The 21940-nt window shown below is 53.3% G+C and overlaps 1 protein-coding gene across 2 annotated transcripts; it reads left to right on the top strand.

The window, feature by feature from the left end:
- Positions 1-1442: 1442 nt before the first annotated feature.
- Slc38a3 (solute carrier family 38, member 3) lies at positions 1443-19294 on the top strand. 2 transcript variants are annotated; one of them, XM_087560532.1, is made up of 18 exons: positions 1443-1696; positions 1794-1906; positions 10621-10757; positions 10880-11031; positions 11133-11211; positions 11382-11497; positions 12046-12119; positions 12206-12298; positions 12396-12477; positions 14476-14558; positions 14640-14698; positions 14886-15053; positions 15138-15217; positions 15582-15682; positions 15885-16009; positions 16095-16239; positions 18223-18326; positions 18417-19279. In XM_087560532.1, exons 4-18 carry the CDS (start codon positions 10931-10933, stop codon positions 18519-18521), a joined length of 1515 nt encoding a protein of 504 aa, XP_087416658.1. In that variant the 5' UTR covers positions 1443-1696; positions 1794-1906; positions 10621-10757; positions 10880-10930; the 3' UTR covers positions 18522-19279.
- Positions 19295-21940: the final 2646 nt, after the last annotated feature.

Raw genomic sequence — 21940 nt, 5'->3', positions numbered from 1 at the left:
GCCACTGACCAGAGATTAGACAAGTGGATGGTTAATGCCACTGACGTCAAGCCTGGCTGGATGACCACTGGGAACCCGCCCATGGGCAGCAGCACGGTCCATGTGACCTGGGCTCATTAAACTGCTTCAGTGGCCAGAGAAGCTAGGGGCCAGATCTCAGGGGAGAGAGAGGGCAGGCATACCAGACCTGCAGAAGCAGGCCTTGGCCTGGAAGCTACCAGCTCTAGGGGCCCAAGCTGGGGAAGACTAGATCAGGGGACTTGTGCATTCTGTGGTGTGACATTCAACTCTGATTATGCCCGGAGAGAGCCTCCTAAACACTGAACAACGAACGAGTGTAGTCAGGAGCACAGCTCTGGGTCTTCCCCTCTGGAGTGTGAAGCGAGATTCCCCTCTTCTGTGAACCCTTTTAAGTCCCCAATTTGTTTCCTTAACAAGTATCTCACCCTTATACATAGCCTGGAACCTACGAGTGCCAATCATACAGTGTACAGGGCTCTCCCTAGAGAGCTCTTGTCCAGCCCCGACTTGTTGCTTCCATCCCCTCGGCTGAGTCTGGTCCTCAGGCTCCTCCTCCACTGCGATGTCATTCATTCATGCACTGATTCCGAAAGACATTTGTCATCTACGTGTCCCACGCAGAGCGCATGAAGATGCTGACGCTAGAACTGAGTGCGTTGGGGGGGGGGGTGTTGATTGGACAGCCACTGCAAGGCCTAGAAGAGCTGGTTCTTTGGTGATTTGGGTACCTTTGAGTGCTAAAGGACAAATCGGAGGTTGCCAAGGACTTAGGACTGTGAGGATCTGAGGCCGGTGAAGCAAGGGCAGAGGCACAGAAGCATGACATTTGGCATGTTCTTAAAAATGGAAGGACCGAGTGTGGTCAGCCAGGCCGTGTCAGGAGTGGGCTGACCAGCAACAGGTTGGGGTGTGTGTGTAAGGGAGGAGCCTGCAGATGCCCCCAGAATGTGTGGATCCAAGATGGCCTAGGTTAGAAGCGAAGATGGGGCATCAATGTTCCAGAGGGTCTGGAAGAAATGGGTAGCATGGTACGGTGAGAAGGGCCTGGCCTCATTGGAGGTTGGCCAGGTAAGGGCTAAGGAAGAGGCAAGGGGGCGGAGCTAATACGATCTAAGGAGACTCTGTAAGATCCTAGGATTCTAGGTTCTATCCCACATGGCTGGCAGTCTTTTAGGCCTGTGTCGGAAATGTGGAAACCAGGGAATACAGGCAAGGGCTGGCCTAATGCCACAGATAATAAAGCTTTGCCTTTCCTGAGAAAGTTACCCCAATATGGCGGTGGGATACAAGGACAGGCATTTTCTCAGAGCTCTGGAAGAAGGTGCCTGGCTGCTCTATCCTGGCTGTGCAGCTAACATAGACTGGGCTGGGAGATTCCGCAGGTGGTGAGGAAGGCCTCAGAGCTCTGTTTACCCTGGCAGGGTTCCAGGCCTAGCAACAACAAACACTGGCCCTTCCCCCAGCTTAAACATGATTGGCCTTACCCAGGGACCCCCTCATCACATTAGTCTCCAGTCCTCCCACAGCAGCCCAGCCCAGCCAGTCTCTGCCTGTTCAGTTTGGACCAAGGACTCCAATGTGCACATGCTGAGTGACCTTGAGCATACTTAGGACCCTCAGGAACTGCTTGTGGGTGCCACTACCCCTTGACAAATATCTCCTTTGAGTATCCAAGGTGAATCTGTCTCAGCCATTTCTTCCTCCCCGCTCCGAGGTGCTGGGATTGCAGGCATGTGCCACCCTACCCACTTTCTCATGCTTTTTTCCCCGAGGTTGGGAGTCTAATGGCCCTTCACAACGTGGTAAGTAAGCTCTGGTCTGGCAATTATGTCAACCTCGGCTAAGGATGCAAATCTTTCCTTCCTGTCATCTAGCTACCGGAAAGGTAGGTTGGATGGCCTGAGTTCCTGGAGCTGTCACCACCCCAGGGCCGTTTCCCGCAGTTCCCTCAGCTCCCTGGCCCTCCTAGGCGGCATCTAGTCTGTTCATGGCTTATAGCTTTCTCTTTACCCTGCTTCTCTCTGGCCAGAGGGCAAGTCAGATATTTCTTTCTGATACAGAGGGAAACTGAGGCACGCTTGGGCTTGGCTGTGGTGGTGCTGTGAGTCAGCAGGAAGGGAATCCAGGACTTCTAGATTTGAGGAGTCCTGACTCCCAGCCCGGGGCAGGGAAGGGCTGAGACCTGGCCTCTGAAGGCTTCACAGCATCCGGAAGTAGATATGACATCAGGAGGTAGATATGACAGAGAAGTCCAGCTTGGTGGAGAACAGCAGAGGCCATGGAATTCAACGGATCAGAGCCAGTGGCTGAGAAACAAGGGGCACAGCTGTCCTGAGAGTCGTCTCCAGCCCCTATAGCCTGAAAGGTCAACACCTCCCCTACCTTCCTACCGGACCACCTGCCTCTGAGCACAGGAGCCCTAGGTGGGAAGCAGGTAGAGGTAGCACTGCCTGCCTGCCAAGAATGAGCCCCCTCCTCCAAAAGTCTCTTCCTCACAAGTCCTGCCTCCCTCTCCCCATTTCTGATGAGCAGGCTGACGGCAGTCACTCACTCCTAGAGTGGAGGGCATAGGGTAGGGCTTGAAAAGAGGCAATGTGCTCTCCCCTTGTTTTTGCTGTCCCAGCCCATATCTGCTTCAGCCTCAAGGATACTATCTCGGGTGAAGAAAAAACTGATTCAGATAGCCCCTCTCCCACCACTGACAAGCAAAGGCGGCCCAGGCAAGGTAGAAAAGGCGTAAGTCTGAAAACCATCCATTCCAAGCCCCTCGCTGAAGTTTTAAGCCTATCGGTATTCCTATTCCTGTTGGTTGAAGATCTCTCTCTTGGGGAGGCGGCCGGGGGTTGGCGGGGGTGGGGGTTGTGTTAGAGAAATGTAGGCAGAGTGTTTCAGGGGTTCAGGGCAGCCGCAGTCCTCACAAAGATATCTGCTTTGACCATCCTTCAAGGCTCAAGCGACCCCAGTCAGGCTTTTATACTTATAGGCTCCGAGGGCACCGAGGGCACCAAGGGCACCGACTGCCCCTTTGAGACAAACCGGCCAGGGCCCCGCTCCTCCCCAGACCAGCCCCTCCTTCCTCGGGCAGCCTGGGATTGGCGGGTCGGGGGCGGGCCAGGGGCGGGGCCGGGAACCCTTCATCCCCTGCCGCTGCAGTTGCTGCTGCAGCCCTGCGCTCAGCCTGGAGCAGAGCAGATCTCACCCTCTGGAACGGAGTGCTGAACGTGCCCACCACGAGGCCAGGTACGGCCGGGGATATAGAGCCACCAGCCCAGGGGTGCTGGGCGGGCCGAACCCACTATAACTCCCCCAGTCCAGAGTGGGCTCTGGGCAGCTTTCCTTGTACCCCGAGACCTGGGCAGGCGTCCCAGCTTTCCGAGAGTCAGAATCTTGCGAGCTCCAGAGCATAGGTTTGTGAGCCTGCCGGTAGGCACCCAGCTCCAAGCTTGCGCCAGAGTGCCGGGAGGGGCACTTCGTTGATTCCGCTTCTTAGAAGAGCTAAGCAGGACAGAAGGGGACAGCAGCCCGGGGTTAGATCCACAAGACGCCTAGTTTGAGGCTCAGTGGACCGACTTCCCGAGTCAGGACCCGCGGGCACCAGCTAAAGAACGGCCGGGAGTAGACTCTGGAGCGCTGCCCCGACGGGCGCCTGAGAGGCAGATCTGCCGGCTGGCACGCCGGCAGTCCGGGTATATTTATCCCGCTCTCTGGGCAGTTTGAGGGCAGATCGGGCCGGGACGCCTGAGGGGCCGCGGGGTACATGCTGGCCCCAGAACCAGTGCCATTTGCAGTGAGGCCAGCGGGCACTGCTTGTGGCTCTTATGGCTCTTTGGCCTGAGGGCGGGGTGCAATGGTCGCTCCTGTCCACCTGTGGACCTGGCTGGCCGAGGTGTGAGTACTAGCCAGGGCCCAGGATTCAGTTTTCACGAACCCGCCCCTGTTGGACTGGCCCCTTCTATTGGCTACAGCGAATGTGTGCCGTTTGTTTACACTAGAGAAGGGGGCCAAGGATGGGCACGTGAGAATTGCGCCCCAAGCCCAGCTCCCCCTCGCCACGTGGCCTGAGACCTGCATGCAGGTCTTCCTTCTCCTGTTTGCAGAGGGAGGGGGCCTACATCAAAGGCTCTTGCACCCTGAGGGTGGAGGACATCTCCAAGGCACCCTTCCTTTAGTCCCCAAGTCCTGTTCTTACCCATTTTGCTTTCTCCATGTCCCGCCATTATTTTGTCCCCTGGCACACAGTCTGGGATGGGGGCTTATTTTCCTGAAGAGAACCCAGGCCCTTAGAGCGCTCGTTGTGTGTTAGAAAGCTGGATAAATCCAAGGATAGTTCGATTTAGAAATAGCGAACATCTGCACAGCTGTGGAAACCTGGGAAGCCCCATCATGGGAGGGATCAGGAGTGCATAGGGCCATGCCTGGCACGTTAGGGAGAGGCTGGGATAGCTGAATCAGGAATGGTAATCTCTGATTTCTTGAGCTTGAGCACGGACCGTGTCTCTAGGAAAGATGAGAACGGTATGTCTCAGAGCTTCGTTCTGCCTGAGTCTGGGGAGCCCACCTCCTCACTGACTCTCGAGCCATCCTGTTGAGTGTGGATTCTTACCCCAGGCTTGCTGTATCCCACAGCCCAAGGCTCCAGAAAGCCAGGCCGAAAGAGTTGCTTAGTCCTGTACTTGTATCATGGTCCTTGGAGCCCTGGCAAATGGGGAAGCAGCCCCAACGAAGGCAGGTAGATCATGAACTCCAGACTGGACCAGGAAAAGATCTGTCTGAAACACACCCTGGGAGTCTGCACTGGGTGTGAGTGGAAGCACAAAGAGTGAGGGCAAAGCGTGTTTGCATGGTAGTGCTTGCTAGGGACTAAATGCCGTGTAGGCATTTGTGTGCACAGCAGGCTGGAATGTGGTGTGTGTGTGTGCGCGCGCGCGAGCGCTGTTGTAGGAAGGGGCCCTGTGGGAAGAGTTCTATTGTAGACATCACCAGGGACCGGGTCTCACAGAGTAGGAAAGTTAAACTGAGAACTTATAGAGAGGGCTTTGAATCCATTCCATTCACTCAGTAATGTTTATTGAGTACCTACTATGTGTCTTACTCACAATGTGATGGGTGGAAGCATACTGAAGAGTTGGGCCTTTGACTTTGTGTGGGAAGACAGACAGACACAGGAGGATAGGGTGGGAGCTCTAAAGGACCAAGCAGCTTTTCTGGGGGCCAACGGGAAGGACCAGCTGCTGGGGCAGGAGGGGCTTTCCTGCCAGTGGCCCACGGTTGCTTGGCTTTGAATTTCCGCTCTGCGGGCCACGTCCTGTACACAGCCTCTCAGCCAGCACGTCTGCACCTGTGTATGACCACTGACAATAGGAGTCACTTCAGCTGACCACCGCTTCTGCTAGTCTTTTCCTTTGTTCAGGTAAATAAAGTCTCAGGAACCAGCCTTGAGGTCTCTGAGCTTTCTAGTAGATCCTGGCCTTGTGACCTTCCTGGACTTGGCTCCACTGGATGTGACATGGCATCTGGTTGGCTGGCTATAACTTGAACTTATGGAGACCTGAAGATGCAGTGGTGGCCTTGTGGAGTCCTTCCTGGGTTCTGCCTAGACACTCCATGATACCTACAGAACCTGACACACACCTGCCTCATACCCTACACATGGCCATGTTGGCGCCCTCTCCTTTCTTGCTCCTTCTAGGACTCTGTCTTTGTTGGAGCAGGGGTTGTTTGATTGTTTGCTTTGGTTTTGTGTGGGGTTTTTTTTGTTGTTGTTTTTTGTTTTTTTGTTATTTCAAAACAGGGTTTCTCTGAATCCTGTCTGTCCTGGAACTTCTTGGCAGACTAGGCTGGCCTTGAACTCACAGAGATCCACCTGCTTTTGTCTCCCAAGTGCTGGCATTAAAGGTGTGTGTCACCGCTGGCCCAGCTCTGTTTCTGTGGTTTTTTAAGACAGAGCTTTGGCTGCGCTGGAACTTGCTATATAGATCAGGCTGGTCCCTAACTCATAGATATCCCCCTGTCTCTGCCTCCCAAGGGCTAGGGTTTAAGGTTTGTGCCACTACCCTTGTGGAGCTCTGTCTTTTGCTGGCCATTTCTTGGCACACCATCTTCTTAACTTCTCTCATTGTCTCTATCTCCCTGGCTGAATAGCAAACCATCTACTTATGTATGATTTTTGATTATTTCTGTTTTCTTTTATCCGTGACCCTGTATATCCACCCATGTTTCTCTAGCTCCCTGGGCCCCTATCTGTCTGGCTGGTTGTCTGTCTAGATCAGTATGCATGGGCGCATGTGTGAAATGTGTGTTTTCTTTTGCATTCTCTCCCCTCAGATCTTTCCTCTATGCCTCAATCCTCCTGACCTTGGATGTCTCCCCTCCTCCAAGCTGACCTTACTTTAGCCCCCCATCAGGGTCTACAATGAGTCCCAAACTGCCCCAGGCCTGTGTTCCAGTTTTCCTTGAGGCCAGAAGCCCGGCTGTCCAAATATTTGGCCACCTCCAGGGGATTCCGGGTCAGCCCGGAGGAAGATGGACTGGCTGGCGTGGGGTCTCCCCTGCCTCTTGGGGGCCACAGTCACGTGATGTTCTGTCCTTTGCCTCAGCAGGACTTCTGGCTACACATCCCTCTGAACAAGCTGGCAATGGGGTTGGGGGAGGGGGCTGCTGCTGGCTCTGGACAGCTTGGACTGAGAGGTGCTGGCAACAGTCTCCCTTAGAGACTGAGCTGCAAGAGTCCAGGTCTCGGTGGGAGATGAGGCCAAGGTGGCTTGTAAGCATCTGCCTTGTCTAGGAAATGTACCCTGTCACAGGAAAGTCTACCTTCCGGCCCCAGCTGGGCTTCTTAGATCCTCCTAGATGCTTCCGGATAGCCAGAACACAGGCACAAGCTACACAGATCCTGGGGCCAAGGAGCTGAGGCATGGAGTGGCTAGGGTGTCAGTGTTCCAGACTGTCACCTTTTCCCTGACTTTGCCTGCTCTTGCACACACACACCTCTTCATGACAGCTGTGCCGGCCACACACTGGCCACATGTCTCATCCTCCTGTTCTATTGTGTCAGCAATGAGGTAGTGGTTAAGTACAGGCTGGGGTCTTCTATCACCAAAGTATGAAGCTGCGGCCTGGGGGAGGAAGGAGGCATGACTGACTGCTCTATCAGTCTACCTGCCCTGGAGCTCAGTCTCCTATAGCAGCGGCTCCCAGCAGTCCCTGTGGCGGTGTGTTAGGGACCTACAATTCAAACATGTCAGCCATGTACTAATTCCCCAGTAATGCACATTTACTCCCAAAATGGAGTCCCCTCTTTAAACCTGGAGAAGCAGGTCTCTAGAGATAATCTGACATAATGGCTAAACTGGAATAGCAGTTTCTCTACCATGAAGCCCCTACTAGGAGGCTCTGTGACCTTTCACCCCAAGCAACTTGCTTCTTACCAGGTCTTCCTTGGGCTAAGGTCAAGGCTACCAAGACGTAGGAAGGCTGAGCTATAGAAGTGAAGTTCATGGGGTTGGGGATTTAGCTCAGTGGTAGAGCACTTGCCTAGCAAGCACAAGGCCCTGGGTTCGGTCCCCAGCTCCAAAAAAAAAAAAAAAAAAGAAGTGAAGTTCATATGACATCCACACCCCCATCAGAACATATGTTTGCAGGACTGGGAGAAGTACTGTCCACCCTGTAGCCAGCCCACACCTGCAAACCCACTTAGGTCCCTGAGAACTGAGGAGAAAAATGGAGCCTAGGGACTCGGATGGGAGAGAACGCTGTGGTTCCCATAGTGGCTGATGCAAGCAACCAGCCCATCCTGGCCTGGATTCCTGGGCCTAGAAGTCTTTAATTAGCCAAAGTCAACACCTGCCGAGGTGTGCCTGATAAATTCTCACTCTGTGATGCCTGCGTGGGCAGGCAGGCATTACTTGATGCACCGTCCTCCTGATGCTCCTCCCTCCCATCTCCCAGCAGAGCAAACAAGCCTCCAAGTGGTGTGCTGGACCAGGCCCTCAGCTAACTGCCCATACTGCTCTGACTGATACCATTCTGGTGGCCTGGCCGAGGGCTCAGCGATCTCCCTATCCTAAGGCTTGACCATTCTTTGGAGTCCTCTGACCAGCCCTTGGAGGTGAAGCCTCACAAGAGCTCCCTCATTCTGTCTTTGGCTTTGGTCTAGCCTCCCAGGACCCTTAGATATCAGGGGGCAACAAGGTCCTGGTTGAGGGTCTCTGCGTTGTGAGGCTGATCCTGGCTGGGGGCTAGTGTGGGTTCTCACCACCATTGGAGACAGCAGGCTTAAGGTAGGAGCCGTGAGACGGGCTGGCAGCCTTAGGAAGTATTTGAGATCCCCCTTATAGGATAAAAGCCAATCTCCACTCTGCAGCTCTGGTCCTGAAACCTGCCTACGCTGAGGTACAGACCTTGACTTAGCCTCTATGGCTCTGGAAGGTTTGCCTATGCTCACAGACTCTTCCCTCTCCCCTCACCGCCTGCTGGTACCACACCTCAGAGCCTATGTGCTCCCTGCTTAAGCCTCTCTTCCTTGCTTCATACTTTGGAGCTTCTGAGTACACTGCCTCTTCCAGGAAGCCTTTCTTGATATCTCTCTCCCCTAACTTTTTTTTTTTTTTTGCACTGGACTTTTAGGGATGGAACCTTTGGTCTTTTGCATGCCAAGGACTCTACCACTTAATTATATCCCTAACTCCCCTCTCTTTTTTAAAGCCCCAGAAGAATTGCCTCACATCCAGTTGCAGCAGAAGATGTAAAATGTTGGCGGTTGGGGTTGGTTGTAGTGGAACATGGAAGGACATCACTTCTACCCGATTGGAGGTCATTTAAGGACAAAGATTCTGCATCCTTCCTGGGATCTCAGGGCAGCCTGAGGCCCGGCAATGACTGGTTATGAATAATAGCCATCAGGACTCAAAGGCTTTAGCCCACATCCTGAAAGGGGACAGGGAACCTAGAGCCAGAACCTTAGGCACCTCCCATAGCCATTCCACAGACTTAGTCTCCCTGGATGCAGTGCTAGGCTGCTCCATATCCCGATGCCAGAATAGAATGAAGCCCTGCACACACCAGCCCAGGCAAGCCCTTGGGGGCCTCTGTCATTATGACAGAAACAGTTGCTTGGTCTAGACTGCTGACTCAGCACACACCGAGGGCTTGTCCCAGCTTGCCCAGGGTGGGGACCGAGCAAGGGCAACCTACTGAGTGTCAGGGGGCTTTGGAGACCTGGCAGTGGTACCTTACACCTAGGTGAGATCCTGGCAAGGTAGCATAGAAGGGCAGCATGAGGACAGCCTAGGGATGATGGGTGATCTACAAGAGAGAACCCTAGAGGACAGGTCCACATGGCCAGGGTCCTGGGTAGGTAGGCTGGGGTGATAAAGGACTCAGAACTGACAACCAGGGAGACAGACATAGGTAATGGTGCTGGGCGTGGAGTTCCCAGAGCTAAGGTATTCGAGGTCTGAGCTCTGGGCTAGGGCAGTGGGTGAGGGTGCTCTCTGGTGGGTGTCGGGAGAGATGTCTACATGGTGTGGGGACCTAAGGCTGAGCCTGGCTCCCTGTAGGATTGAGGATCAATCCTGGGTGTTTATTTGAGCTCCGTGGAGCATCCCACTTCATAGAAGGTCCATTGGGAGCCAGAGTAGGGGGAATGGATTCAGAGCTGCATTTGGGGTACTCCGTTTGCTTCAGGTGCAGCCTCTGGCGTTCCTGCCTTGCAGAGACAGCCCTTTCTGGTCTCCCGTCTGGCTCAGTGCCCCTCCTTGCCACTTTAGCCTTTTAGGATGTCCTGACAGAGCCTGGGTTCAGTTTGCCCAGACATCTGGGCACGGTAGGTAACCCCTGGCCCCAGGGACGGGAGGGGAGCCAGTGAGTTGTCTGGGCAGTGCTCGCTGCGGGGCAAGGAAGCTGGATCATCTGCAGTTCAGCCTGGCCAAGCCCAGAGAGAGAAGGGGCACCCAGCAGTGACATGGGCTTCTCCTCAGCCGGCCAAGCCCTGAGCAACTCCTGGTCCAGGGACATGAGAACTCTGTTCAGAGAGTGGCTTGGATGGCAGGCCCCGTGGATTAGGGGCTCCCTGGCAAGAGAGGAGATGTTAGAAGGAAAGCAGGGCTGTGAGGAGCATGAAGAGCAAGTGGCCCATGAACTGTGTGCCCTGGGGCATCCATTTCCTGGAAGGGCCCCTGAGGGCCTTTCACCACAGCCGGGCTGGATGAGCCCAGGTGTCCAGCCCCAGCACTGCCTCAGGCCTCCTGGCTCTGGAGGGGGCACCCTCTGCGCCTGCTGTCCACAGCGCCAGCACTCAGCCCACAGAGAGCCCTTTGTTCTGACTGCCAACAGAGCCCGCCGGGCAGCTGGGAACAGAGCCCACACCCCTCACCCTCTCCCAAGGCCTCCAGCCGTCGGGTAGTGCCATTCTAGGTTGGCCAGGAGGCCCCTGGCACACAGGACCAGTTCAGGAAACTGTGTCCCAGGACTACTGTGAGGAAGGGGATTCAGTCCAAGGCGCACATGCCAAGTGGGGTCAGAACCTAGGGCTTAGCATTCAGGGCTTCTGGTGCCATTCAGGTATCGGCTCAGATCAGCCAAATGACCCTCACTTCACAGGTAGAGAAACTGAGGCCCCTGCAGCTTGCTTGGACTAGTCGATGTAGGGGACTTATTGTCCCATCAGGATGTCCTAGGAGCTCAGGTGTTCAAGTTCTGCTCCACACCCCAAAGGCCTGGGGAAGTGGCAGGTCTCGGTGAGCTTTCATGCGCCCGTCAGTCCCAAGTGACATCTCAGAGATGTATTACGGCCATTGGCTTCATGTGGGAGACCAGACCGTGACCCCAAGGATAACCAGAAGAACTGATTGATCCACAGATACCTGACGGTGTTTGTGTGAGAGCGGTGCTCTGGGGTGGTTTCAGAGCCATGGAGATACCCCGACAGACAGAGATGGTGGAGCTGGTGCCCAATGGCAAACACCTGGAGGGGCTTCTACCAGTGGGCATGCCCACGGCAGACACCCAGAGGTAAGCAGAAAAGGGAGCTGGTGGTGGCTCAGAGCATCCCTGGGCAGAGGGACAAGACACAGGGCTGGGACTGAGTCCCATGCTCTGGCTTCCTCTTACAGGGCTGAAGACGCCCAACACTGTGGAGAGGGCAAGGGCTTCCTTCAGCAAAGCTCCAGCAAGGAGCCACACTTCACCGATGTGAGCCGGGCAGCCTGAGGGAATTGGGGGGCTGTGGGGAAACTGGCCTCTGGTGCTGAGGTGCTCTGGGGAATGCCATGGTAGGCTGGGAGGCAACAAGGAAGAATACCACAGTGCACCCCGCTTCCGCTAACTCCCCACTTCTCTCCATCCCGCTTTGGTGCCTGCAGTTCGAGGGGAAGACATCGTTTGGGATGTCGGTGTTCAATCTCAGCAACGCCATCATGGGCAGTGGCATCCTGGGGCTCGCCTATGCCATGGCCAATACGGGCATCATCCTCTTCCTGTGAGTGCTTCTGAAAACAGCCCTAAATAGCTGCTGACCAGGACCTTCCAGGACCTTCCAGCTCACTTTCCAGTGGGTGGGCACTTCTTTCCCTGCACCCAGTCCACCGCTGCAAAAACACCCACAGCCAGGCAAAAATACCTCACTGTTCTTCAAACCCACAAGCCCAGGCTTACAGGCCTGACTCTGTTCTACTACGTTTACACTCGATGGCTGAACCCGTGTGGCCAGCCCTTGTGTGGCCACACGAGGCCTTGATTTGGTGGCTCTGCCCTGAAGCCTGACTGGAAAACATATTTGTCCCAAAGACTCAAGAAGAAGAGGTGCTTAGAGGACAGGCACAGGACACTCTTGACCCAGAGTGCCCCGACCCGGGTCGTACTGCACCCTGGGTCAAAGAGAGTAGCGTTCACAATGTCTCTTGACTTGCACCCTCTCCGTCGGGGGAGTTCAGACATTTATGTCACAGACCCCTCCCTCCTAGCCTCCTCTAGCCCATCACTCCTTGTTTGCCAACCCGGTGGCCTTTTTTCCTCCGTGTCCCCTAGGTTCCTGCTTACGGCGGTTGCCCTGTTGTCTAGCTACTCCATTCACCTGCTCCTCAAGTCTTCTGGGATTGTGGGTGAGCTGTTTGTAGGCTTGCAAAGGGGTGGGGCTGAGGTGACGAGGGCCAAGCCCCCCAGCTATCCTGACTTCCTGTGTCTGCAGGCATCCGTGCCTATGAGCAGTTGGGCTACCGTGCCTTTGGGACCCCAGGAAAGCTGGCAGCAGCCTTGGCCATCACGCTTCAGAACATTGGAGGTGAGGCAGTGCTGGGGCAGCAGTAGGCAGACTGGGCAGGTCTGAAGGTTGGTTGGTTCAGCTGACCTCAGCGGCTATCCTCCTGCCTCCTTCCCAGCCATGTCCAGCTATCTGTACATCATCAAGTCTGAACTGCCTCTTGTCATACAGACCTTCCTGAATCTGGAGAAGCCAACCCCGTGAGCATGGGAAATGGGGGTGGATGTAATGGGTACCCAGCTAGCTTGATAGAAACAAGGCAGAAGTACGGCTGGGGAGAGCAGAGGGCTGCAAAGAAAGCTGCATTCAGTTCCTGCTTGTGTGCAGAGCATCCAGGGAAAGCCCGGAGAGACCGAAAGCGGGCCCATGTGACCCAGGACCCTGCATATGAGCAGAAGGGCCTCAGGCTTAACTCTAAGCACCTGCTATTCCTGACCATGGGGTCACCCGCCCTAGCCGCCACTACCAAGAGATTAAACCCAGGGCCTGTGTGGGGGTGCCTGCTACTTAGCTAGCACGGGCTGAACATCAACCTTGTTTTGTATTTAGGGGAAGGGATCAGAGGCTTTCCCCTGCTGTGGACAACACAGTGCCCACAAGCAAAGGGGCTGTGCCTGAGAACAATGCTGAGAGGAAAGGACTGGGGATGTGCACCTAGGGTCCCACTGGCTTTTCCCTAGGAAGGGCCTTGAATTTGCCCAAGTCCTGCTCCTCTTACCCTTATCTATGCCCCGAGTTCATCTCCAGGAGAAAGAAGGGCCAGAATAATGCAAGATGCAGGTGCCGAGAGAGACCACAGGGGGCACACATTACTTGCAAGTTCCTGAGACCCCCACCCCCCCTAGAAAATAAAGATGCTCCCTGAGCCAGGTCCTTTCAGGGGACTGGACCCAGGCCTCTAAGACAACACTACCAGCAACTGTAGTCACAGGGGACCTGCACGAGCTCTGTCCCAGGCCAGCTCACCCAACTGAGGAGTGTGGCCATGGGCCCATTTTAGATAAAGCTTAGGCAGACTTGGAGTTAGGGTTAAATATTCATTTGGGCACACAATGAGGGTCACTGGTGTGCAACTAGAGAAGCTGGTGGCCCCATGGCAGACTGAGGAGCTTCTTTCTGACCAGGGATTCTGTTGTGGTAAAAATATAAAAAATTTAAATAAGTATGGATGTCACTTATCCCGCTAGACCCAGCACCTCAGTGCCCCAAGATATCTGCTAGATATCACATCCCAACTCTACAGCGGCCCAGTATCTCCTGCTGCCGCACACTTTCCTATACTCAAACCGTCACATAAAAGAAAACACAACACAAAAACCTTTGGCCCAATTGATAAGATATAATTGCCCACCTAAACATACAAAGCCTGGTACCACCCATCCCTTAAAAAACATTAACAACAACCTGTAAATACATAGAGCAGAATCTTTTTTTAAAAATATTTTTATTTATTTATTATATATGAGTACACTGTAGCTGTCTTCAGACATACCAGAAGAGGAGGGCATCAGATCTCATTACAGATGGTTGTGAGCCACCATGTGGTTGCTGGGATTTGAACTCAGGACCTCGGGAAGAACAGTCAGTGCTCTTAACCACTGAGCCATCTCTCCAGCCCTTTTTTTTAAACATTTTTATTCTGAAGTGGAATATGTGTACAGGCTCAGGAACTATATGCTGCACAGATCTGAGAAGAAATGGATGGAGTGATGCTGAAACAGTTTTGAGACAGGGTAGTCAGATGCTTCATTTTAAAACAGTTTTTTTATTTTTTTTTTATTCTTTTTTCTTTTTTCTTTTTTTTTTTTTTTCGGAGCTGGGGACCAAACCCAGGGCCTTGTGCTTGCTAGGCAAGCGCTCTACCACTGAGCTAAATCTCCAACCCATAGAGCGGAATCTCAATGTCACCAGCCATGGCTTCTCGCCCTCTCCCTCCAGTCTCTCTCCCTTTTCCAGTCTCCTCCTCTTTCTTCAAACTTCTCTCCCGCCCATCCTTCCTCTCACCCAATGACAGGCCTCCTTCTATCCTGTACCTGCCCCTCACCTGTATTTTACAGATGCAATGGGGAGAAGGTTCTGGTGAAGTCACCTGAGTCCTGAGCATGTGACTAGGCAGCAGTCCTTGGGGCAGTGGAATTAGCATCAAAATACAGATAACTCCAGGGCAAACCACAACAGGATTCCGTCTATTCCTACAGGGTGTGGTACATGGATGGCAACTACCTTGTGATCCTGGTATCCGTCATCATCATTCTGCCCCTGGCACTAATGCGACAGCTTGGTGAGACAGCAGGGTCACACTTTAGGGGGACACCAAGGGACACCGGAGAGGCCGGAGTCTCACAGTTTCCCTCCTTTGCAGGCTACCTGGGCTACTCCAGTGGCTTCTCTCTCAGCTGCATGGTGTTCTTCTTGATCGCAGTGAGCCACCCTCCATGTTGGTCAGAAAGATCAGTGGCCCAAGGGAGTCCTTTATCAGAGGGAGGGGGTCAGGGTCTCTTGGGAAGCTGGAGTGAGAAGACAGCTCTTCTAATCTTGAATATGGTTTCCCAGTCCCGTTGCTGGCAGCTCTGCCTGACTCTGCCGCTCTCGCGTTTCTCCACCCCAGGTCATCTACAAGAAGTTCCAAGTGCCTTGCCCACTGGCACACAACTTGGTCAATGCCACAGGTAACTTCAGCCACATGGTGGTGGTGGAGGAGAAGTCGCAGCTGCAGAGCGAACCTGACACTGCTGAAGCCTTCTGCACCCCAAGCTACTTCACACTCAACTCACAGGTTCCAACAGGCCACACTGGGCCAGGGGAGTGGGGAGGGGCCGGGTGGGCAGGACTGCCTTGACATAATCCTCTGTGTCTCCAGACGGCATACACCATCCCCATCATGGCCTTCGCCTTTGTCTGCCACCCTGAGGTGCTGCCCATATATACGGAGCTCAAGGAGTAGGTGTCTGCGGCTGGGGGAGGGGCAGCGGTTGCCTTGAGTTGGTCTGGAGAGGACAGATGTGCTCTTGGATGTCTGTCTGGAGGGAGATAAGCTGAGACTCAGATCACCGGACCAGAGGTCTCCATGGTTGATAAGAGTGGGAATCAGAGTCAAGAAAGAGACTGGGGGTTGGGGATTTAGCTCAGTGGTAGAGCGCTTGCCTAGCAAGTGCAAGGCCCTGGGTTTGGTCCCCAGCTCCGGCAAAAAAAAAAAAGGAAAAAAAAAAGAGACTGGGGAGCGGGGTGGGGGGACCCTCCAGTATAAACGGGTGTCACCGTATGGCTCAGCATGCTACTAAGTCTTGTCTCTTACTGTCTGCAGCCCCTCCAAGAGGAAGATGCAGCACATCTCCAACCTGTCCATTGCTGTCATGTATGTCATGTACTTCCTGGCTGCCCTCTTCGGCTACCTCACCTTCTATGGTATGGCTGGATCGGCGCGGGTGGGATCAGGGGCCAGGCTGGGAGGCAAGGGCTAGTCGGTGGCCACAGTGACTATAGGCACTCGCTAGGTGTGCAATGCCTGACTGTCCTGCAGCTGTGGAGGTGAGTCTGAGTACCACTCCCCACAGTGTCAGGGTCCACCGCCCCCTGGCCTGCTGACCACCCTCCCTGCCTGCCACAGACGGGGTGGAGTCAGAGCTGCTGCACACCTACAGCAAGGTGGACCCATTTGATGTGCTGATCTTGTGTGTGCGCGTGGCCGTGCTGATAGCGGTCACACTTACGGTTCCGATCGTTCTGTTCCCGGTGAGCCAGCAGGCAGGTGACTGGGCAGGCTGAAGGGAGGGTCTCACGCAGGCCACTAGACTGACGGTTCTTCCCCCTGCCCCAGGTACGACGGGCCATCCAGCAGATGCTGTTTCAGAACCAGGAGTTCAGCTGGTTGCGGCACGTGCTTATTGCCACCGGCCTCCTTACTTGCATCAACTTGCTGGTTATCTTCGCCCCCAACATCTTGGGCATATTTGGGATCATTGGTGAGAATCGGACCCTGCTGTGTGAGCTGAGTAGAGCCACACAGCATTTCACTTCTACAGATCCTGGTAGACCCCTGAGTTCACACCCTACATTTGTGAGAGATGTCCCGCTGTGTACACAGTTTGGCCTCCTGCCTGAAATCTTGTCCTTACTATTATAATCCATTTGGAAGGCTCAAAACCCCCGAGTTGGTACTTTTTAATAGATGATGGTGTGGATGCCCAGGCCAAAGTCTCCACAAAGGATCTCACTGGGTTGGGCATGGTACCATGTACCTGTAGTCTTAGCTTGAGAGGATACAGGAGACTCGCTTGAGCCTGTTTAAAACTACCACAGACAGCATAGCAAGACACTTCGGACAACCACAAAAGATCTCATAATGTCTTAGCCCATTTTACATATGGGGAAGCCAAAGTCCAGTGTGATAAGAGGGACATAAAAGCTACAGTTGATGAGTGGAGAGACCCAATTTAGCTCCAAGACTGTTAGACTCCAAGTTTGATGCTCTGTGACCCAAGTCATAGAACTGATTCCTTAACCCTACTCTTCAGTCCGCCTTACTGATCTGGGGGCTGAGAATTGTGATTCTCTTGGAAAGATTGGCTTCCATATGTTCAAAATCTGAGTCAAACTGAAGTCCACAGATTGAAATGCATTGTTCAAGGGATGGAAAAGTCTTTCAGGAAACTGTTAGTCAGCTCTTTGTCTCTATAACAGAATACCCGAGGCAATTAACTTATAGAGAAAAAAAATGTAAGGCTGATGAGGTGGCTTAAAAGTGCCTGCCACCAAGCCTGACAACTTGAGTTTAATCCCTAGAACTCACATGGTGGAAGAAGAGAACTGAGCCCTGAATGGTTGTCCTCTGATGGCCACATGTGCACAATGGCACACATGCAGCTACACACACACACACATATACCTAGCAATAAATATAAAAACTGAAAACGAGAGAGAGAGAGAAGGTTGAAGGACTGAGGACATAGCTCAGTTAGACTGTTTGCCTGACTATGCATGCATGATGATCTGGTTAGACTTCAGCACATGTAAACAAGCGATTGCAGCGATATTCCCAGCATTGGGAAGGTGGGGACAGGAAGAGCAGGGGTCCAAGGTCATTCCTGGCTATACAGTTTGAGCCTGTCCTGGGATACGTAAGACCTTGTTCCCAAACAAACAAAAAGGTTTATTTTGGCTCATACTTTTACAGGTTTCAGCCATGATTGACTGGTACCAGTTGATTTGGGGACTGTTGTGAGATAGCCCATCCTGACAGAAGTGCATGGCAGAACAAAACTCCTTACCCCGTGGCCAAGAGCTAAAAGGGAAAGAGGAGACAGGGCCTTACAGACAGTCCTCTTAAGGGGCTCATATGCGTGCCTAAGGATCTTCCTCAAGGCTCTGCCTCCTAAAGGTCCCACCCCCTTCCAAACAGCACCAACTTCAGAACCTAGAGACACCCCCAAGCACTTGGGCCTCTGAGAGCATTCAAAATCCAAATTATAAAAAGCTGTGTGAGGAAACCAGTATTCTTGCATGTGTGTGTGTGTGTGTGTGTGTGTATGTATGTATGTATGTATGTATGTATGTATGTATGTGTGTGTGTGTGTATGTGAGTGCTCTGCTGCATGTACATCCAAATGTCACAAGAGGGCATCAGATGCCCTTATAGATGGCTGTGAGACACCATGTGGTTGCTGGGAATTGAACTCACGACCTCTGGAAACTGCTGAGCCAGTTCACCAGCCCCAGGAAAGGGCTTTGTAACTTTCTTTTCTTCATTCATGCATGTTTTCTTTACCCACCAACACCATCAGCCTTGTAGCTGGTGGAGAGAGAGCAAGAGAGAGAGGTTAGTGGGCTCCTCAGAGTCAGGCAGAGCTCTCCCCCAACAAAGAATATTTGACCTCCCTGGGAGTCCACTTCAGACCCTGGCCGATAGGCGAGCGTGAGCGGCTGCCGCTAAGTTCTGCTCTTTGCAGGTGCTACATCTGCTCCGTGCCTCATCTTCATCTTCCCTGCCATCTTCTACTTCCGAATCATGCCCACTGAGAAGGAGCCTGTGAGATCCACCCCCAAAATCCTGGTAGGAGGGGCCTTGAAGCCCAGGGGCTGGGGTAGAGCTAGGGGAAGTGTCCGTATCTCAGGCCTGACTCTCCTTTCTGATCCTCCACAGGCCCTTTGCTTTGCTGCGGTTGGCTTCTTGCTGATGACCATGAGTTTGAGTTTCATCATCACTGACTGGGTCTCTGGGACCAGCCAACATGGAGGAAACCATTAGGATGACCTCCATCTTGCTCTGTTTATTCCTCCTAGTACCCCCTGCCCTCTCTCTCTCCAGCCCCTGCTCCCAGCCAGGGGCTAAGGAAGGGGAGAAAGACAGGGGAGAAAGACTCTGTAAATACTATGGCATTTGGCTCCACCCATATCCTCTCCGTCGGAAGGTTTTTGTTGAAGAGCCAAGGCCCTTGGACCACCCCTGCTGGGCTCCAGAGCTGCAGGGGCTTCCTGCACTAGGAACAGGGTGGGGCTGTCGCCTTAGATCCCACCGAAACCCTCCATCCTCCTCCAGCAGCTGTGTACACTGAGGCCTAGCAGCCACCTCCTGAGGTCACACAGGCTGCAGGGGCACACAGAGCCAGAACCCAGGTCTGAAGACATCCCCTAGTCCTGCTGGGAGCCCACAGTCCCTGGTCTCCAGCTCCTTTTCCAACACTTGGGGCCCCAAGTCTTAGATACAGGGGCCCTTCCTCTTCCATCTCGTCCGTAGGAGACACTGTCCCAACCCATATCTGGGGTCAGCAGGTTCTGCTGAGGATGGGGCTGGTGTGTACCCCCAGAGATCCCTGCTGTTGGACCTTCACCAGTCCTGGGGAGGCTGGGACTCCCACACCTCAAGCCCGAGCTATGACTTACATTCCACTGCTGGGAGAAGAGAGGCGGGGCCCAGAGTATCCTGCCCTTGGGAGTCAAAGACCCTAGGAGCCAGGCTGGCACAGGGATGGGGAGGCTGGCCTTTTATAAATATTATATGCAGACCGATTGTGTTCTATATTTTTGGTCTCCACAGTCGTCGGGTTTCTTGAAAATAGGGTAGGGATCAATAACGATGGTTGGGGGTGGAGGGACTGGAGGTTCTCCTGTTCGCTTGCCTGTGTGAGAGTGGGAACTGAACAAGACCCTCCACCCCCACCCCACCTCCCGCCTGTCAGACCAAGCAGTGGCGTGCTCAGACCCAGTTCTGGGCCTGGGCCAAGTTCAGCACAGACCTGGCTTTCTCACGGGGTGAGGTGGGGAGGAATTAATGAGCTCCAGGAAGTGGGACAGAGAGAAGCCTGCGGAAGGACGCAACGTGAGGTGCATCCCCAGCAGCTCCACGGGGTCTGAGCTGTGGGTAGCTGAGCTGTGCAGAAGCCTCGGGATAGGGCCCGCAATCTACCAGCTCTTGGGCTTCCTGTCAGCTCTCGGTCAGGCTGAAGACAGAAATCCAGGGATCCTTTCCCTTGTAGGACTGATTTTTTTTTTTTTTTATTGATAATCAACACCTCTATGAATGAAGGTAGGCTAGCGAATCTCACTGGAGTTGGGATAGTCCTGAATGGCTAAGTCCGAGGCAAGGCAGGGACTTCGAGGAGGCAGAGTCAGATATCCTGGCCCAAGTGGGACTGGGAAGCTACCCACGGCAACTCGCAGGCCTGAATCAGCTACAACCCAAAGGGATAGAACTGCCCAGACCTTGGCACCAAACCCTCATTAGGAAAGACCCTGAGCTGGGATAGGCCACCAGCGAAAGGACAGCAAGAAAAATCCAGTTTGAACTTGAAAGGCAACTGCCAGCTTGGGAAAGCCCTGAAGAAAGAACTTCTTCAAGCTGGTGGCTGCTTGGCGCACAGCTGTGCCAGCTAGACAGAGGGGAGCTCCTGAGTCCTATTCCCATCGGTTCCAGGGGCCTGACTTCAACCACGAGCCCTGTGGCCACCAGAAACGTCTGGACGCTGACCTAGGGGTAGATGGGACCTAAGGTAGACTGTCAGAAGGGACTGTCCCCTGTGGGCCACCTGTTTCTTCTCCATTAGATGGGGCACATCACATCGTCTTGCCTGGAATGCCTGGTTAGCTCACTCGGGTGCTGGTAATCAAAGGAAGATGCTATCCTGTGGGCAGATCTTAGAGCCTTTTTATATCTCCTACTCAAAGAGGGATGCAGGACAACACAGCAACGAGACATCAGCCAAGCTGAAGGCTTCTCAGTCCAGATGTGATGACAGTAGTCCCCACACAGAGCCAGGGTGGGAAGGAGGACCCACACCCTAGAGCTCCCCTCTGCACGCCCAGCTAGAGCAGGGAGGTAGGCTCCAGTAGGAACGGGGGCAAGTGATGTAGGCACTGTACTAGATTCTGGAGCCATGTATGTATCCCCATGACTGTAAAATGAGGATTCCTGTCGCTGGCCACCAAGTCTGGGGACAGGTTGATTGCGCCTCTGTGAGGATAGGTCCATGGTCCTTTGGGTCTCCTTAAGGATTGTATGTTTTTAATAACTTCTGAGGTTTTCCCCGCTCTTCTTTATGCTTTTGAGAGGGAAAAATGTTCTCTGCTTAGAAGCTTAGTGGTCGAGTATTTGTCTAGCATGGGAGAGGTGCACATAAGCAGAGGCTCTGGAGAAAATTATTTTATTTGAAATATTGATGTTAGACCACCCCAAAAGCCTACGTCTATATTTCCTTTACTCTTTCTTTCCCTGTTGAGGGACAGAAGATGAGATCTCACTGGGTAACTCCGGGCAGACCCAAGCTTCCAGTTCTCCTCCCGAGAGGTGAAACCAAAAAGATAATACAGACTAGGAAAATATATTGGTCCCTCGCTGTCCAGCAGCTGGCTTTACCCACATCTCCTCGCCGATGTGTACACTCCAAAAAAAAAGGACTCACCCATTCATTCTTTGCTTTGTTATCAAGGTGTTGGGTATTGAACCCAGGGTCTCATGTATGTTAGACAAGTGCTCGACAAAATAGCTATATTCCCGGGTCCACTTCTGGGGAGGGTGCTGGGATCAAACCCAGGGACTCACACACAATAGGCACAAGGTCTCATACCAAGCTATATTACAGTCATCCCAAAATATTTTATGGAAACTTTTCCACATGCCAAACACTCTTAGATGACAGTGACCAAGGATGGAGGCACCTTTAGAAGAGAGGCATTAGGGGTTGGGGACTTAGCTCAGTGGTAGAGCGCTTGCCTAGCAAGCGCAAGGCCCTGGGTTCGGTCCCCAGCTCCGAAAAAAAGAAAAAAAAAAGAAAAGAAAAGAAAGAAGAGAGGCATTAATCATGAACACAGTTACCTCACTTGTTAGAAGATACTTAGTATGAGCCTGGGGCTTAGTGGCACACACTTCTAGCCCCAGCCTTCGGGAGGCAGAAGCAGGTGGATCTACAGGCTTGCCTGATCTACAGGGTAAGTTGCAGGACACAGAGAAACCCTGTCTTGACAAATCAAAACAACAACAAAGCAAACAAACAAACCCAAACAAACAAACAAAAAAGCAAGTTCGTGGATTTCTGTAGTCAGCAGGACCAGCCAGTGGAACATACCTTAGCATATGAGGGACAGCCAGGAGTTCACGGAGGCTGAAGCTGAGAGAAGCAGATAAAAGTAGACATGTCCAGTGGGCACTGGAGGGGGACATACTCTGGGCCC

The sequence above is a fragment of the Rattus norvegicus genome, chromosome 8 (assembly GCF_021556685.1).
Source record: "Rattus norvegicus strain SHRSP/BbbUtx chromosome 8, alternate assembly SHRSP_T2T, whole genome shotgun sequence".
Taxonomy (NCBI): Eukaryota; Metazoa; Chordata; class Mammalia; order Rodentia; family Muridae; genus Rattus; species Rattus norvegicus.
The sequence above is the reverse complement of the archived record's forward strand: the minus strand, read 5'-3'. Positions and strand labels throughout refer to the sequence as shown.